We start from the raw sequence: 17,628 nt of genomic DNA on the forward strand, positions 1-17,628 counted from the left end.
ACATGGAGTAAATGCTGAAACCTATCACAGGCATCCTTTAAATTGTACCCATTCTCTATAGCACTATACACCACTCCTTCATTGCGTGCCAGCAGATATTGATACAGCACTTCGTCAAGGCTGTCATTGGTGGTGGCATCCCCTTTTGATATCTTTAATAGCCAGTGCTCCCCGAATCCTGACAACATGTCCTCCAACTCGGCTCTCTTGATGCGTTTATTGATAACCTCTCCTTCCCACTGGAGGTATTTAGGGACACTCTCGCTAGTACCCTATACAAATACATGTACCATTTTTCATCTATGCAGCATAATAAGATACAAATTATACAGCATAATGATCATTATAAAGACAAATTGTTCTATCACTACCTGTCCATGGAATGGTTCACGTTTCAGCATATCGTTAATATCTACTCCGGCAAGTTGTGCTAACAGGACATCAACCAGTTCATCACTAGAGCAACCATCACTTATCTCTGCCCACTTCTCTGGACCTTGGTGTAGCAGACTGTTTGATTCGTTCCAGCTCTTCCATTGACTTACCCCTCCTTTCCAACTCTTTATACATGATCAACAACAAACTATAATCATGAGCATAAGAGTATAGATTATACAAAATTATAAACCTAGCTCATTAAATTAAACAGTGCTCTATGCATATTGTCTATAATTCTACCATGCCACCTTGTGATTGACCAATCAGATTGCAGTATTGGAGGTCAATTATTTTTCATATTAACCTAGCTCGTAAAAATATAAATCTATCTCGTTAAATAATTAATTGATTGGCAGTTTGGTGCTCTACGCTTATGCTCTTATTAGTCCATTTGTCAAGTTTGAGGTTAATAAATGCCATAGAAACAGATACTGAGGTGTATAACGTATACTTCTACCACGGCATTTGAAAAACAACTACCAGCTGCTGATAAAAAGACCACAGTTGACACACTCACAACATACTTAACAGTAACAGGGTAGGCAAGTGAAGAATCGGGACTGATTATAGGGCGTAGTACCATTTAATTTAATGAGCTAGATTAGGTTAATATGACCCACAATACTGCAATTTCATTGGTCAATTGCAAGTGTGCATAGTAGAAGAACTAGAAGAAATAACGAATAAACACCTCCTTTGATGTTTAAACATGGAGGCATAGTTGACAAGTTGTGGTATTTCTTTGAAGCTTCCCAGCATTTGATCATTAACAATAACATCAAAGAAAAAGTTTAAAATAATATTAAGTCGTGTCCCGTTGTCCTCTCTCTAGTGCTTACTTATATTCTTCGATTGCACTAGCACATTGAGCCTTCTTTGTATCAAGCTCACTCTCTGCCTTCTACAATATAAAATGTACATGTACACACATACATCATTGCAAATAATCATTATCTTACTCTGTAGGAACTTTCAATCAATTCATATTCTTCCTTTGGAACAACATCACCACCATAATCAGCCATTACTTCATTAAGGTGCTTTTTGGCAATATGAAGTTCCTCCTTGGCACGTCTTTATACAAAAATATTACATTATTGTATGAAGCATTTTTACATACACTAGTTTCAATTTCAAAATAACCGGGTCTTCCTTTTCTATGACTACTTCTTCATCTTGTTGATCATCGTTTTGTCCGCTAATTTTCAACTCATTGTAGTCTGCAATCAGAAGTTTCCTATGAAAATGGAACAATTTGAATAACATCACCAAGTACATAGCTGTGCTTTACCTTGCATCAGCCTCAAAACGGTATTTCTCATATAGATCAGCTACCTCCTCTTTTAGCTACACATACAGTATAAGAAGGATATTATTTTCAATGCATTTAAAAGACACTGTGTCATAGTAATAATAACATCATCAATTCATAATTAATAGAATTGAATGGATTTTATTTTTTACTTACTTTTTCTATCTGTAGTTTATAAGAGGTTCCTCTTTCCTTTAATCTGTCAATCTCTTTTTGCAACTGGCGACCCCGCTGCTTCTCCTTATCATCCTCTGTACAAGTACATGTATAAGGATAATTAAATGTATTACGGTAGATTTAAAATGCAGCTCACGTTTCTTGTCATTTTCTTTCAATGCTATGATTTTTTTTTCATACCCCTCCTTTGTTGAGAGTAGCTTGGTCTATAGTAAATATATAATTACCAATTATTTGAGTTGTCTAAGTATTTTAAAACTAAAAAAGTGTAATTGCATGCAGACTGGTACAATTATGACACTTGCAGAAAGTCTAATCTGCATATTCCTTGCACCTGTAATGGGTGCAGCTCCCTGATCTTTTTTTCCTGATTATCAATGAATCGATCATACTCCAGTTTAATGGAAGCGAGCAATGGCTTGTAAGTAGTGAACTTGTCTACCAAGCATTCAAATACTTCCCTGTAAGCCTGTGCAGAGTACATCATAATGCAATGTGTAACTACCAATCACTTACTTGGAGTCTCACCAAGCTTGGTCCGCGTGGAGGGGCGCCTGTAAACGCTAGCTCTTTCTTCAAGTAGTCCTCCAAGTATCTCGCAAATTGGGGCTTAGTAACAACGCCGGATTGCTCCTTCTTACAGCGAACAGGCCGCGTTTCCATCATCTCACTCTCAACTTCAAACTAGTGAGCAGCATGTGTAAACTGACACGAGAAGAACTAAATAAAAGACATTTACCTCCTGGCACATCTCCCACAAGCTTTGACTAGCTTTAGCTTCTTTGGCTCCTTTTCCTTTAGCTCCTTTAGGTTTAGCCGCCATTGAATTCGTAACTAAAATAATGTTTTGTGCCCGCGCATAGATATTAGAGTAAACATAGGAGCATAGATTGTATTACTAAGTAACAGGGATAGGAAACAGATCACGTGATCTCATTCAAATTAATGAAAGCAGGTGCGGACGAACCTTGTAAGACTCTGCCCCTTCCCCGGCTCATTGAGACAAGAGCAATATGACTAAGTGGACTACTGGATTAAGTGTAGCTTGAAGCCAGATCCAGGGCAGTTATATAGCTTATATTGTTGCTGAAGGTTTGCTTACTTATCAGAAACTGTTAAAGCTGTAATACAGCACTTTATTTTGAAGAAAAATGAGAAAAAGCATGCTTTTTTACCATGCGTAATAGGTGTGAAATCTATTCAACCTATAACTTGCTAAGGGTAACTAAAACTGAGAGAGTGTCAATATAAAAAACATGCATCAAGTAAAGCTACGTGCCACTAAAACACTTTCATTATCACTAGTGCTTCATACAGATCATAAGATCCCAAAATGTCTGTTTTTAGAGGCGTATCTGTTCAACCTATATCACAAAAAGTAAGTAAAATTAGGATAAAGGACAAAAACTGTAACAAAGATCAGGGTTTTTCACATGCCTTTAGCTTATTATATAAGCCACAGACGGCACTTTGGAAAAATAATAGCTGTATTCGTTAATTTGTGCCATCACAAAGGCAATTTGAATGATAACATGGGCCGCGAGAGGCGGCGAAGATTCTGTCAACAAAACTATGCTTAACCGTCACAAAGAACAGTCATGAACTCCCAAGACCTATCTGTTCATCATCGATAGTAAATAAAATTCAAATTAATACAGTTGGAGACTAGGAGAAGAGCTTGTGTAGTCCTTCCATTGCTTTCCTACCATTACAGAGTCTGTCCGTGTGACGTCATCAGTTTCCAATCCCTGTTACTTAGTAATACAATCTATGATAGGAGTAAATGAGTATTTATAGCCGCGCGCGCCGGAGACTCAGCCACACCCACAAAATAATGTTCCGGAATTCCATGCATGTCAAGCAGTTGAGTGTTGTGAGTTTCATTTACTGCCATTTTATTTTTTAATTTCACTAGAAGAAGCAACTCCAGTTAATTTCACCTTTACCTTCTCTGAGATTGAGTCACCATCCATCTATTCAAGCAAGCTGTTTTAAACAGCTCCGCCTTAAGGAATATCTAGATATCTTAGATCAAAATTAAGCAAAAGGTTTAATAAAAGAGATAATGCACACAATAAATTAAATAGAATAGCAAAATAATCTAGTATAGTTTATCTTAGTTTATTGTATGGTATGGTATTGATCTTGTGACCCTGTCAATAATTTTACGCTTTCGGTTTTAGTTTCACCTTGCTTCTTAAATAACAGCCTAAATGTGCAAAACAGAAACAGCAATGATTATAAAAATGATAAAATCAATGTCCTTACAGGATGAGTGGTATCAACGAAGCCCAAAAACCAGCCGTGATCCAAAAGATTATCCCAGCATTGTAATGATGTCCATTCACTTCAGCCTCTGGACGATAGATCTCATTAAAAAGAACGGTTGAACCAGCCGATCCAAACATTTGTATTGAGGCAGTAATAGATAAAACAGCTCCTATAGAGTGAGTATATGAGAGCATAAACTGACTAAGCAAACTAACCATAATCTTCAGCATCTACAAGACCTGATAGTATAGCCCTTACTGATGGGAATGCAATCATTTGTAAAGTCTGAACTGTTCCAGCTAATAAATTATAAACAATAAAAATTGTTTTGAATACTTTATATAATGTTGACCACTTACCAAGGAACATTTCCCAATCTTGACCATGTTTAACCGTAGCCATCATGATGTTAGTGACAACGGCAATCACAGATGCAAGCAGTATGAATGAAGGATTCATATACTGCCTAGGAATAGGTAGAGCTATCATCAAAGGAAGAACGATCACTAAAGTAACAACGGTAGAAAGGGCAGTTACAACGCCATAGATGCCAATGAGTTCATAAGACCATTGAAGTGGCTCATTGTGCAAGAAATAGTTGATAACTTGATATACCCCAATAACACAGAGACATTCAATGGAAATTATTGCAACACAGTCCCATACTCTCCACCACTTTGAGAGACCTGTCCTGCTAGGATCAATAAATACTTTGATGCCATTAGCAATTTTCTTAAAGCCTCCTCCGTTTTGTCTCCTTTCTTTTGGTGGCAGTGATTCTGGTAGTAATATCAAGTAAATGAATGTTAAAGGTACGATTCCAATTAGGGTGTATGCTGGACCTTTAAAATCACAGCCATTACTGTTGATCCAATAATAGACTACTGTATAACTTGCTGCTTTACCAAAGCCTATACTAGACTCAGTTGTACCCAGACGTAGTGTTCGCCATTTTCTTGAAGTAACATCACTGACAGAGGCAAAGGAGACGCCTAACATTGTTGCTGTCCCTCCAAGAAATCCGTTTATACCAGCAGCAACTATTAGCCATATACTATAGTTATTGAGATCAAACTCAATGACAGCAAATTGTATAGCACACATTATTGTCATCCCAATCAACGCCACTGTTAGAATAGGCTTTCGACCAATGATATCTGACAATGAACCATAAAACAGAGCCATGACACCAGATGCACACAGACCAATGACCTCAAGATACATAGCCAAATTATTGGCTCTCTTCTGTATCTCTATGATGGAATCATTGTTACCAGTAGCACTCACGATGTAGTCTTGCTTTAGACAGATGGAGTGGTTGGGTGCGGTGTAGTTATGTGTTTCTGAGAGAGTCTCACGAGCAAACTTTTGGAATATGTTTTGCTGTATTAGCTGACTCGATGTCAAGAACTGGAGAATAAAAAGAGACATGTATATCTCTATGATAAACAAACGGCCTCTCCACTTAGTCCAAGTGGCCATGGCATCTCCTTGTTTGTCAGAAAGAGCAAGCTTCACTGTATCAGAACTGACTAGAGATCCTTTCCCCTCCATCCCTAGGCCCTTTGTCAAACGAGGGTGGGGCTCCCTGCATTAATTATCTCCTCGTGACTTTGCAGTTTACATACACAAGTGGGTGGTGCTTTTATATTGTAAAAATTCCACATCAAAAACACACAAAAGTTAAAAATTTGAAAATAATATCAACCATTATTCACTGAATATGCTAATGAACTGTAATCGGACGTTCTTTCACTTTCTTCTAATAATCCTCTCTTTTCTGCATTTCGGAGGCTTTTCCTAGGTCTGCATAGAAGGAGCAGCCTATTTTGAATAAAATTTAATTCAAAATGTTATAACACAATAATTTACAGTAGTATTGGAATGGTAGCTCCCCAAAACCCAGCAGCAATCCAAAACATAGTGCCAGCATGATAAGTGTGTCCTTTAATATTTGCCTGTGGATGATAGACCTCGTTATAAAGCACTGTTGATCCAATTGATATTAATGTCTGAAGAGAGGCTGTGATGGAAAATACTGCACCTGAAATACGATAAAAAATTTAATGCCATTTGTAACAATAATCAAGACTAGAATACCTAAGTTTTGCGAAGGAACTAATTCCGTTAAAATTGAGCGTATGGCAGGAAAAGTGATAAAAGAAACCCCTCCAAATACTCCAGCTAATAAAAATGTAAAGTTTAATTTCAAGTACAGGATGTCACTTACCAACATACATTTCCCAGTTAGCCCTTACTGTTGCAATCATGCAGCTAGTCACTACAGCAAAGACGCAAGCAATGAGACATATGACAAGGTTGGAGAACTTTAATATAATTAATATCGGGAGAAGGAAAAGAAGACAGGCACCTCTGGAAAAAGCTGCAATGGCTTTATAGTATCCAATTCTTGTATAGCCCCATTGGAGTGGCTCATTGTGAAGGAAATACTCTAATACTTGATCCAGTCCAATGAGAGTAATAATCTCCAGTACAACAACACAAAGTACACAGCATAACCTCCACCACTTGCTATATCCAATACTTGATGGTTGCAAGAATACTTTAAATCCACTAAAAATCCTGGAAAACCTGTCCCAATTGGAATGATCCTTATCTGCGGGATCCTTTGCCTTAGACTCGGGAAATGGAATAAGGAAGAACATTGCAAGAACAGTGATTGAGAGCATTAGCCAGACAGTTGGACGGAAATTGCACCCACTGTTCTGTATCCACTCGTTAAGAGCAGGTGCACTAGTGCCTTGTGCTAACGTGAGGGCAGCCTCCACTATACCCATTCGAAATGTGAGCCATTTCTTTGAAGCAGTCATGTCAGAGACGGAAGCAAAAACAAGACCAATGAGGGCAGCATGACCACCAGAAATACCAAAAAGGAAAGCCGGAATCAAATAGAGGCGTGGAGGGGCATCAAAATAAACTATGAAGATCTGAGAGATGGATGTTAATATCATTCCAGCAAATACAATTACAAAAACTGGTTTCCTCCCGACCACATCAGATACTGATCCTAATAGAAGAGAAACAATGCCGGAAAGCACTAAATATATTATCTCGGTCTCCATGCTGATGAGATTAACATGAGATTGGATGGCAACAAATGTTGTTGAATTAGTCAAATCAGTGATGTAAGTCTGATTGAGACAAATAGAAGTTTCAGTTTCATTAATCCTATCAGTACTGTCACGGGCAATGTGCTGAAATATATACTGTCGATAAGATATACTAAAATAAAAATACACGAACATCCCTAGAAGGAAGAGAGCCTCTACGGGGAATAGAAAGTTTCTCAAGCAACTCCAGCTCAAGTTTGGTACGCATTGAGGAGAGGAGGCGTCTGGGGGTAGATACTTGACCCACGAACCACTTCTAGACTCTACTGAAGAGAGAGACGTCCTGCTACTGCTTAAACTAACTGGGGAAGAAGAACGCTTCATGGCACCTCTGTGCTTCTTGAAAGGGCTTAACTTTTCAAAAGATAATAATACTCGCACGCCCCGGGCTCGGCCTCTTTTTGTTAGCTACGTCATGTTACGTTTGCTCCAAATCAACGCCCACTCACAAAATAAAGCTACACACAAATTATTAATTATTATTATACCAAACATTATAAAGTCATAAAACTACTGAGCAGCTTGGTCCTGATTTTTCTTAACAATTGGAATCTTTTCCTTAATAATCTAAAAAAACAAAAACAAAAATTAGTTGCTTCCAACAAAAAACTACTCCCCCACGCCAGCCCCTCCTTGCCAAATTCACATTGGCTGCTACTCAGTAGATCTAATGTCCTACCTCAATCAATTTTCCTTTGTATTGCTCTTCGCCTTCATCATCTTCTTCCTCAGGAACTTCTAGCTCTTCTCTCCTTAAAATCAGCTTCACCTGATGTATACCATACATCTCAACAGGGTCCAATCCTTCTTTGTTAATCTTATTAACCAAATATTCCTTATAATGGACCCTGCAATAAAGGAAAAATAGATAAATTCCAAATGAGGGCTAGCATAAGCTGCTGGGACACGGTAACTCACTCGCAGAGGCCAGCCATGCCAACAGGGGCAGATCTCAAACATTCTTCATCTTTGAGGCCATCAGGTGTTTCCTTCTGCAACATGACCTGACAGACGAGTACAATCTCTTCGCCATCAATAACATGGACTGGAGGCTTTGGTATATCTCCTTGTTCTCCATCAGGTCCAGGTGCTTCAGGTTTATCAACAGGTACCAGAGGAGTGCCTTTCTCTTTCATTTCTTTTGTAGCTGCCACTTGAGTTTCTGGTGGGTCTAAAAGTAATATAGTGCTGAGTTTAAACAAACCTATATCTTAGTTGAAATTTGGCCAATGACCAAAGGTTATTTATTAATAGTCTTTGGTCATTGGTTAAATTTTTAAGCAACTTAAAAAATTCCAGCTTTAATCAGAATTAGCTCAAAGTTGAAACACAGCATAAGCCATAAGAGCATGTATATGTGCCAGAAAAATTATGAAATTGAGAATTTTCTCCTGGCCATTTTTTGACAAAAGACCAAAGGTCTAAAGGTTGGCCTGATTCTTGAACAACTTAAAAAATTCATTAAAAATCCAAATTTGATCAGAATCAGCTCAAACTTGATACACAGCATAAGGACATGTATATGTATCAGAAAAAATTATTAAAATGCAGAATTCTCTCCTAGCCATTTTTGACAAAACTTGGCTTGAGACCAAAGCTAAGGCCAAGGCCATGTAAAAAAGAATAATTCTCTTTTCGTCATTTTTGGGCAAATTTGTAGGTACAAAAAACAAAGACAAAGATAGTTGTAAGCTCAAGAAAACACGTACATGTACATGTATCTTAGCCAAATAATGTTCACCAAAAATGACATAATGATTTCTAGTAGTATGTATAAGTCATATCTCTGCTCACTAAAAGGTGAAAATTCTATTGGCGCTCACGGAGTCGTGGTACATCACTGTTATTTTACAGTTATGACTATTTTTCTAAATTATGGCATAATAAGAAACTTATCAGACAATGTATTAGGCTAGCTGAAAATTAAAGAGCCTTATTTTAGCACAAGTATTTTAGTGCAATTACTTTCTGATCCATCACTCACTTGTATCATATTTAACATTATTGTCATTTAGTAGTTTTTGCAACTGATCAACAGGGAAATCCCTCAGATAAAAGAGGCAGTCACGAGGATGGTGAGCATGTAGACCCAATGGCTTACTGGAGCCTGTCTTACAATATTGACGACCACACGCCTACATAATAATTACACAAAAATAAATTAATAATAACAACACACCTACTATATATCAGTAACTGCACAATAATAAATTATTAATAGTAACTAGAAATGCATAGTGAATCTTTTCCTTTTCCCTACTTTCTTAAGGAAATTATAACTGCTAATAATGGAATACACCCACTTCCTTTTCATAACGTTAAGCGTGTGCCAATAAATTTATAAAATCTTTATTTCCTTCTATTTTCTTCCTGTATTGTTGTTCTCTTTCCCTCATTTCATGACAGACAGAGTGCATGCACTTTCAATCATTTCTTTCCCTTAGCCAATATTTAAATTATAAATACATTAATAAGCAACTAGAATTATTTTTAATAACAACTTTAGCATGTGAACTCTGAGGAGTTCCAGCAAATATTACCATTCCCCTTTACCACTCCCCATCTCTCATCTCTCCCTCTCTCCTTCTCCTTTCCTTACATCAGCAGTCTTGTGATACTCATTATTACATCCACTGCAGAACTCATGAGGACACTGCGTGCAGTGAAAGTGCATACATCCTCCTCTAGCCAGATCATAGCGAGCTTTGCAGCCAGGACATGCTAAAAAATAAACCAAGACAGACGTATATACAAGTATATTACCCCTCTCTCCTTTTCTATATAAATTTAGTAGGCTATAGTAGCTTTAGATGTACTCACAGATTCCATTTTCTTTAAGTATGGCTGCTAGACCAGCTTTCTGTGCTTCAGGATCATTATCAGCTTTCCATTGAGCAAACTGATCACAAGATAAGCCTTCGTGCTGATCTTCCCACTGGAAAGATAAAGGAATTCAATTGTGTAATTCAATGTACATGTACATGCATTATAATCAGTAATACCTTCTTCTTGCATAAGAAGCACATTAGACGTTTACAGTTAGGACACTCCACTTTCTTACGATCCCTAAAATCATTAATAAAACCAGCCCCACAGCCCTAGAAGAGGAGAGGAAAGAGAGAAGGATTAGGTGAAGACACACACCCAAACACAAGTACACATGTTAGTAAAATAAACATTTGCTAGACAGAAAGTAAACACTGTAGATTGGTTAGATAGTCATTGAATGTGTACACACACACACCCTCTCTCACACTGTTAGGAAGGGAGGAGGACTCAATATGGTGTAAGGAAATTGACTTGATAAACACTTATTGTGTATATTTCATAACAACACAGACAAATGTAAAGCATATGTACATGTACACATACATAATGCTAGTGGCTTACTTCATGAGTACACCAAACAAATCCAGGTTCTTTTGAAAGATTAAAATCAGCCAATTTTTTCTGACATAAGTCATAATCAGCAGAATCAAGATTTTGCTTTACCTGAAATGAATATACATGTAAGACTTCTAAGACACAATGCCATTTGTTTTACCATAGCCACGAAGAGCTGAAGATTCATCTCTAGTGTCTGATCATTGTTGCCTACATCTGGTAGTCCACAAATGGGACAATTGAAATGTTTAACACTTTTCTCTTTGATTGCAATTGAAAAGTGTCCCTTGAAGCAGTCTTTACATAGTGACTCACCACAAGCCGGCATGCACACCATCTAAAAAGATACACATAATGTGTACATGCGAATGTATAACAAAAGCCTTACATGCACAGTAAAATACCAGTGTATAAATGTATGTGTACACAAAATGATAAAAATAATAAATAAAATTTTGCTTATAATGTAAATGAAACAACTTTACATTCATTATCATACACTAAAATCATCAGTTGTTCTTACTTCATCCATTGGAAATTCATCATAGCATATTGTACAAGGCTGGTTGAGGAAACTACGAGCAGTTTCCAAGTCTTCATTATACCGAGTGGCATCAATGTAGTAGGCAAGAGGGTATTCACTCTTCTCTGTCAGCAAAGTTACAAGAATCTCAGCCTTTTCCATTGTACCTAGTCTAAATTCAGACATCACCATACGAAGACAAGACTGGGATAGAGAGAGAGACAGAAAATTAAGAAAAAATATTATTGGCTGTGTAGAAAATCTTTCTTTAAAAGCAAAAATGACATTAACAAACACAAAGCAAGAAACAGCCGTGAGCATATAAAAATATAAAAGTAATACATGAAGTGAAGTCATACATGTACAATATGAACCTACATACAATGTACATGTACATGTGTATGGTATCCATTTGTACAATCTTATAATACATGGAATGTTCACTGAAGCATAATATCACATGAAACCACCACACAAGGTGTCTCTACGGAGCTAACCAAGCAACCAACTCTAAAAACCAGGACTAATACACTCAGTGACCACAGTAACTAGTCCAAAATGATCGGTTTGACTACTCCCAAAACAATAGTCATCCAACCTCCCTCCCTCCCCCCTCTCTCTCTCCTCCACAAGACAGAGAGAGAGAAGTCCAACTAAAGCCTCTTTCTAAACCACATGCATACATTGTACATCTAACCACTGAGCTACTCAAACTTCAATGGATGCCATTGATTGCTGAAGCTGTCCGAATACATAATGTACTAGGAATGCACAATACATCAGTACATGGACACACATGCATGTACAGTACGTTTATGCCAAACATTACATACATGTACATGTACATGTACATGTACCAGATATACATATACATGTACGTGTATACAGACTTACATTGTACACATCTTCAGAGTCCTTCTCTTTCATTCTCTCAATGATGAGGCCCTTTAAGTACTCCATCTCAGTCTTTCCTCCCTTGATCATCTTACTAAAGTCACTCGTCAGGTACTGGTAGAGTTCCTGGAGCCCGTAGCACTGGACAGTGTAATAGGCTTTGTCTACATCAAGCTCGGTCTCTGATAGTGCCTGTACAGCATCATCCCATGAGACTTGAAACCGCCCATCAATCTTTTTAAAGAGTTCATCAATCTGGAGGAAGAAATGAAAAGAGGATTAGAGTACTAGAAGTAGTAGTAAATGTGTACATGCAATACAAAGTTAACATTCAGTAGTACGTGTAGTTTTTACCTTTTTCTTCCTATTTTTCACACAGAGTTTCTTTGCAGCTGTTATGTCTCCTTGACACTCAATCAATACCAATCTGACCTCATTTCTAGACGGTATACCATATGATCCTTCATTACACTTTGCAAATTTAACTCCTGTTATTGTACTCCTGAGAGAGAGAGAGAGAGAGAGAGAGAGAGAGAGAGAGAGAGAGAGAGAGAGAGAGAGAGAGAGAGAGAGAGAGAGAGAGAGAGAGAGAGAGAGAGAGAGAGAGAGAGAGAGAGAGAGAGAGAGAGATGCTTACACAGGAGTATAATGTATATATGTAAATACATGTATTCATACAGAATAATTGTAAAATAAAGTCATACTTGATGATTTCAAGCCATTTATTCTGAAGATAATGCAATGGGTCCTTGGGGCTACGTTTAAGAGCAATTTGTACTTCTTCCGGGGAAAAACCAAACGGAGTACACTCCTATAAAGAGAGACAGAATAAAGAAGGGGAGATGGAAGTACATGTAAAATAATATTGATAATAATAATAATAATAATATTGATAATAATAATAATACTACTACTACTAATAATAATAGCTTTTACCTTTAGCCAATGCATGAAGAACTGTCCATCTTCCTTAATCTTGTCTCTCTTCTTTTGTTCTTCCATTTCATCATTAATGACTGACGGGTCAAGTTTAGCCGCACCACGACCTCTTCCCCTCTCCCCTTCCATCGTCATCAGTTGATCAGCAGGAGGTGGAGTCTCGTGTGTGTTATCTGTTAAACTGTAAAGGTCCGTACCTTTGTAGTGTGGCTTAAGATGAGTGATTGTCTCATTATGCCTCAGTTTGTCTTCCAACCTAGCTCTCTGATCCTCTACTGACAGAGATCTAAAATAATTAGCCTCAGCTTTGTATTTCTGGAACTGATGATCCATGGCACTGCTTCTCACTCCCCCTCCTGTAGCTTCACCAACAGCCCCACCTGTTTCATCTTCTCTTTTAGTTGAATATAAATCATGTCTAGGATCACTTGGGGGCTCAGGAGGCCTGTCAAAAGGTTCACGATTAGGCCCCCTATCAAAATGATCAGGGGGTCTGTCATAAGATTCCCAATTAGATCCCCTATTAAAATGCTCAGGGGGTCTGTCATAAGATTCACGATTTGGTCTCCTGTCAAAATGCCCAAGAGGTCTGTCATAAGATTCACGATTGGCCCCCCTATCCAAATGCTCAGGGGGTTTTCCATAAGGTTCACGATTAGCCCCCCTATCAAAAGTGGTTCTTGAGTCTCCCCGGTTGTGTTCATTACTAGACGGCCGCTCAGGGGGTCTTGATGGTGTACGAGGCTCGGGCCTATCTTGAGGCTGTGGTACTCTTGTTGCCCACATGGACTCATCCTGGTCAATGGGTTCTTCACGAGGACCGGAATCCTTTTTGCGATCAAAAGGATAGTCACGATGGGGGTCCGGTTTGCTAGGAGTGTGAGCATTCGCTGGATAATTATCACACAAGTCTTCATCTACTTCCTTGATACAATCAAAACTAGATGAAACTGGTTTACGAGGAGGATCAGGCCCTCCACCTGTAGTGTGAACAGGAGCAGTTGAGACTGGAGTTCTACCAGCAGTCGAAGTACCCGAAGGTGTACTGGGCTCACTAGTGCTAGGTTTAGAAGGCTCAATGTCTTCCTTGCTTGCTGCTTCCCGGGCTTTTTTAGCTTTCTCTATCATTTCTTGCATCTTCTTCTTTCTTGAAGCAGCAGCAGACATGGAAGAAGCAGGGGTGGAGGGATTAGAGGTAATGCTTCCATCGTTGATACTGGTGTTACCGTCTTCTGACTGATTACCACTGCTGGGCTTACTGTGTGTCTCTGACTGAGGCCCAGAGTTACCTTTAGAAAAAGACTGAGGACCAGAACCAGAATGAGAACCTGAGTAGCTACGCTCTTGAGGACCAGAACTATAGAAAAAGCATCATAAATATTAATAATAATTATGTATTGCATTGACTATACAGACAAGTCAAGACAACAACGTAAATAAATAAACAAAGATCATATATCAAAAGGAGGCAGAGGAAAACTTGGAAAAGAGAGAAAGAGGCTATTGAGCAATACTGGCAAGGGAACTGAATGGGTGCATATTAACACATCCAGTTGCTGCTCATGCCTATTCTAAAAAACAATATCAACTTTACTTCCTAACCACAAAACTATAGAAGTACCTCCTCCTTTTCAAAGCATTACGAAAAGGCAATACTCAATTAAAAGACAATGCAAGCAACACTGAGAGCCCACTATGCTAGAGGGAAGGCTCCAAATCGTGGGCAATGAAGATATTTTTTCATTACAAGGGACATGATTGAAGCTACACATGTACACATGCATGCGACATGCTGCAACTGTTTACTTGGAGTGTGTCAGTGTTTATGTGTATCATTAATTGAAAGTTTACATCATAACAAACTGAAAATGATATCATGTGCTGCATTGATGTGGTCACCAACACGCCTCACCTTCTGTCAGGACCTTGTGAAGGCTCGGGAGAAACCCCACGACTACTTTCCTTACGAAAAGGATCTGACTCCCTCTTCGCTAAAGGAGGACCGCGGGGGCCAGCAGAAGAGGAAAAGGCTGTAGTCTGTGATCCTCTAGGAGGAGGCTTGGAGCTTTCTGAGTTACCAGGAGGAGCGTATTGATCAGGGGAGTAACTAAAACCAACTGAGTCTTGAGGAGGTCCTCTTTCATACTGATTATAATGATATCTATCTTGAGTATCACGAGGGCCAGCAGAAGAGGGAAAGGCTGTAGTCTGTGCTCCTCTAGGAGGAGGCTTGGATCTTTCTAAGTTACCAGGAGGAGCGTATTGATCAGGTAGGTAAGGAAAACCAACTGATTCTTGAGGAGATCCTTTGTCATGCTGATTATAACGATATCTATCTTGAGAATCACGAGGGCCGGCAGAAGATGGTACAACTGCAGTCTGTACTGCTCTGCCAGGAGGATTGGATCTTTCTGATGGAATGGTTGGTTTACTGTAGTTACCAGGAGGAGGGTGTTGATCAGGTAGGTAAGGAAAACCAACTGAGTCTTGAGGAGCTCCTCGGTCATGCTGATTATAACCATGTCTCTCTTGACCATGATTTGATCTCAGTTGATCATGCATGTAACCTGAGGATCCACGTTGATCGTAAGGTTGAGATGTACCATATTGATCATAATTTGATGCCTGAGTTGATCCTTGTCGATCACCAGTTGGCTGACCATAAGCTTGTCCCTGTTGTGACGATGAGCTCCACTGATTGTGACCTTGTTGATCATGCCTTGATTGCTCGTGATCATAACTTGATCTTTGTTGATTATAACCTGGTTCATATTCTGATCCTCTTTGATCACTAGCTGATCTGGGAGGATTATAACCCTGTTGGTTATAACCTGGTTGACCCTGGCTATGATATTCATTATTTCCAGGATACCCTTGATTAAATTCATTGTATCCACCACTCCCCCTCCCATAATCCCCACCCTGCTGCTGGGGATATCCATCCTGACCACGGCCATGTTGTGACTGGTTATATCCTCCTCCTCCTCCTCCTCTTTGCTGATGTTCTTGAGGATAAAACTGGTCCCCTCTCTGGTTCCCTTGTGAGTGCGGTGGCTCATACCCTCCTCTCTGACTGTACTGCTGCTCATTGTATCCTTGTGGGGCATAGCCCACTGACTGCTGGGTCTTTGGATTAGGGTAGGCTTGACCAATGATACCCTCGCACTCAACACGAGCTAATAATAGCTCTGTTGCTAGGTCTGAGAGGTGTTGCCTGTCAGGAGCATCCCTTCTATCCTCTGGGAATGTAATACTATCTCCAGACGTCTATAATGAGAACAATAACAATAATAAATAACAACAACATAATAGTATGCCAATGTTGTTTTTATTTTCTTAATGCTTTATGCATTAATCTGGCACGCTTTTAAAGAATATCTTAACTTGAACAACTTAAAACAACACATTTTGGAAGTACATGTATGTGCATGTACATGTATGTGCATGTACATGTACATCATCATTACCTGAGTATACCCAGCTTGTTTAAGTATCTCTCTAGCTCCCTTAACAGAGCCGAGTCTAACTTTAAACGAAGTGTTTCTGGTGTATATGGACCACCAGTTAGCAGGTGGGTTAGGAGGCAGGAGGTTAGTGATGTATTGGAGCAGGAGATTCAGTGCAGTCACCAATGGAGGATACTATACATGGAAATGAATGGTATAACTAAAGGGAAGTGGCTAAGCTACATACATACATGTACAATTGTACATATATGTATATGTACATGTATGTAGTACATATTGTACATATAGCAGGGTTTCCCACAATACATGCTAAGTGAGCTAAAAAGCATGTTTTATGAGCTGAATTTTTGGCCCAATTTTTGAGTAACTTTAAAAATTCATAAAAAATCCAAATTTGATTGTAATCAGCTCAAAAATTAATACCAAATGTAAGGGCATGTATACGTATAAGAAAAAATTATAAAAATGGAGATTTCTCTCCTTGATACTTCAACGAAATACCCTATCCTATACTATAGTACACGGTTTTTGAGCAATTTTAAAAATTCACAAACAAAAAGCTGAGCGCTATGCCAAAATCCTGTGGGAACCCTGGCATACAGGTAGGTGTGGCTAATAAATACCTCATTTTGTGCAATGAGTCGATTAAAGTCTATCTTTGTGTAGCGATCGTAAATATCTAAACGTTCGTCAAGTACTCCAGAGGATACACACTTCTTAGCTAATTCAATCTGGTTTTCCTTAACACCACGCTCTTTTGAATCGAGGAACGTGTAATACAAACTATCTTTCAGCTCTCTGAAAGACATTTTGCTGTTTGTCTGTGTAAGGGAAGGAAGAGGAAGGAATGGGGGAGGAAGGAGAGAAAGAGATGGAGTTTAAAGGACAAAAAAGTGTAAAATGAGTCATAAAGAAGTGAGCATGATAATTTTCACCTGATTAAGCTAATAGCCAGTCTTTAAAGTGAAGAATAGGCTACAGAGAAGCTGCACATTTGTCTAAAGGCTTCATCAGCAATACCGTATTCCTTCAATTACCCTCACTTAGCGGATTTTGTGAAATATTGAAAAGGCGCCCGATCGAGCGGCAAAA

General features: G+C 38.7%; 4 protein-coding genes across 4 annotated transcripts; all 4 read right to left on the reverse strand.

Annotated features, from left to right (window-relative positions):
• Positions 1–6: 6 nt before the first annotated feature.
• On the reverse strand, positions 7–3,678 carry LOC100641034 (translin-associated factor X-interacting protein 1-like). Its single transcript, XM_003384344.2, has 11 exons — positions 2,667–3,678; positions 2,444–2,611; positions 2,262–2,396; positions 2,064–2,133; positions 1,907–2,001; positions 1,730–1,785; positions 1,559–1,675; positions 1,398–1,512; positions 1,278–1,339; positions 372–583; positions 7–272 (listed from the first exon to the last, which is right to left on the reverse strand). The coding sequence occupies exons 1-10, from the start codon at positions 2,748–2,750 to the stop codon at positions 469–471; spliced, it is 1,017 nt and encodes a 338-aa protein (XP_003384392.2). The 5' UTR covers positions 2,751–3,678; the 3' UTR covers positions 7–272; positions 372–468.
• Positions 3,679–3,953: 275 nt separating this feature from the next.
• On the reverse strand, positions 3,954–5,817 carry LOC105316834 (hippocampus abundant transcript-like protein 1). Its single transcript, XM_019993527.1, has 4 exons — positions 4,558–5,817; positions 4,414–4,497; positions 4,196–4,367; positions 3,954–4,136 (listed from the first exon to the last, which is right to left on the reverse strand). Exons 1-4 carry the CDS (start codon positions 5,750–5,752, stop codon positions 4,049–4,051), a joined length of 1,539 nt encoding a protein of 512 aa, XP_019849086.1. The 5' UTR covers positions 5,753–5,817; the 3' UTR covers positions 3,954–4,048.
• A 9-nt stretch (positions 5,818–5,826) lies between these two features.
• Positions 5,827–7,693, reverse strand: LOC105316835 (hippocampus abundant transcript-like protein 1). Its single transcript, XM_019993526.1, has 4 exons — positions 6,429–7,693; positions 6,299–6,382; positions 6,071–6,242; positions 5,827–6,022 (listed from the first exon to the last, which is right to left on the reverse strand). Exons 1-4 carry the CDS (start codon positions 7,651–7,653, stop codon positions 5,902–5,904), a joined length of 1,602 nt encoding a protein of 533 aa, XP_019849085.1. The 5' UTR covers positions 7,654–7,693; the 3' UTR covers positions 5,827–5,901.
• A 54-nt stretch (positions 7,694–7,747) lies between these two features.
• LOC100633798 (uncharacterized) lies at positions 7,748–17,578 on the reverse strand. The gene is made up of 18 exons (XM_011412059.2): positions 17,472–17,578; positions 17,160–17,357; positions 16,537–16,710; positions 14,982–16,336; positions 13,067–14,426; positions 12,835–12,941; positions 12,485–12,632; positions 12,131–12,385; positions 11,237–11,440; positions 10,874–11,050; positions 10,720–10,821; positions 10,332–10,427; positions 10,150–10,264; positions 9,929–10,050; positions 9,314–9,464; positions 8,248–8,500; positions 8,009–8,177; positions 7,748–7,896 (listed from the first exon to the last, which is right to left on the reverse strand). The coding sequence occupies exons 2-18, from the start codon at positions 17,343–17,345 to the stop codon at positions 7,840–7,842; spliced, it is 5,031 nt and encodes a 1,676-aa protein (XP_011410361.1). The 5' UTR covers positions 17,346–17,357; positions 17,472–17,578; the 3' UTR covers positions 7,748–7,839.
• Between the last annotated feature and the right edge of the window lie 50 nt (positions 17,579–17,628).

Source organism: Amphimedon queenslandica, unplaced genomic scaffold, assembly GCF_000090795.2.
Source record: "Amphimedon queenslandica unplaced genomic scaffold, v1.1 AMPQUscaffold_13492, whole genome shotgun sequence".
NCBI classification, from domain to species: domain Eukaryota; kingdom Metazoa; phylum Porifera; class Demospongiae; order Haplosclerida; family Niphatidae; genus Amphimedon; species Amphimedon queenslandica.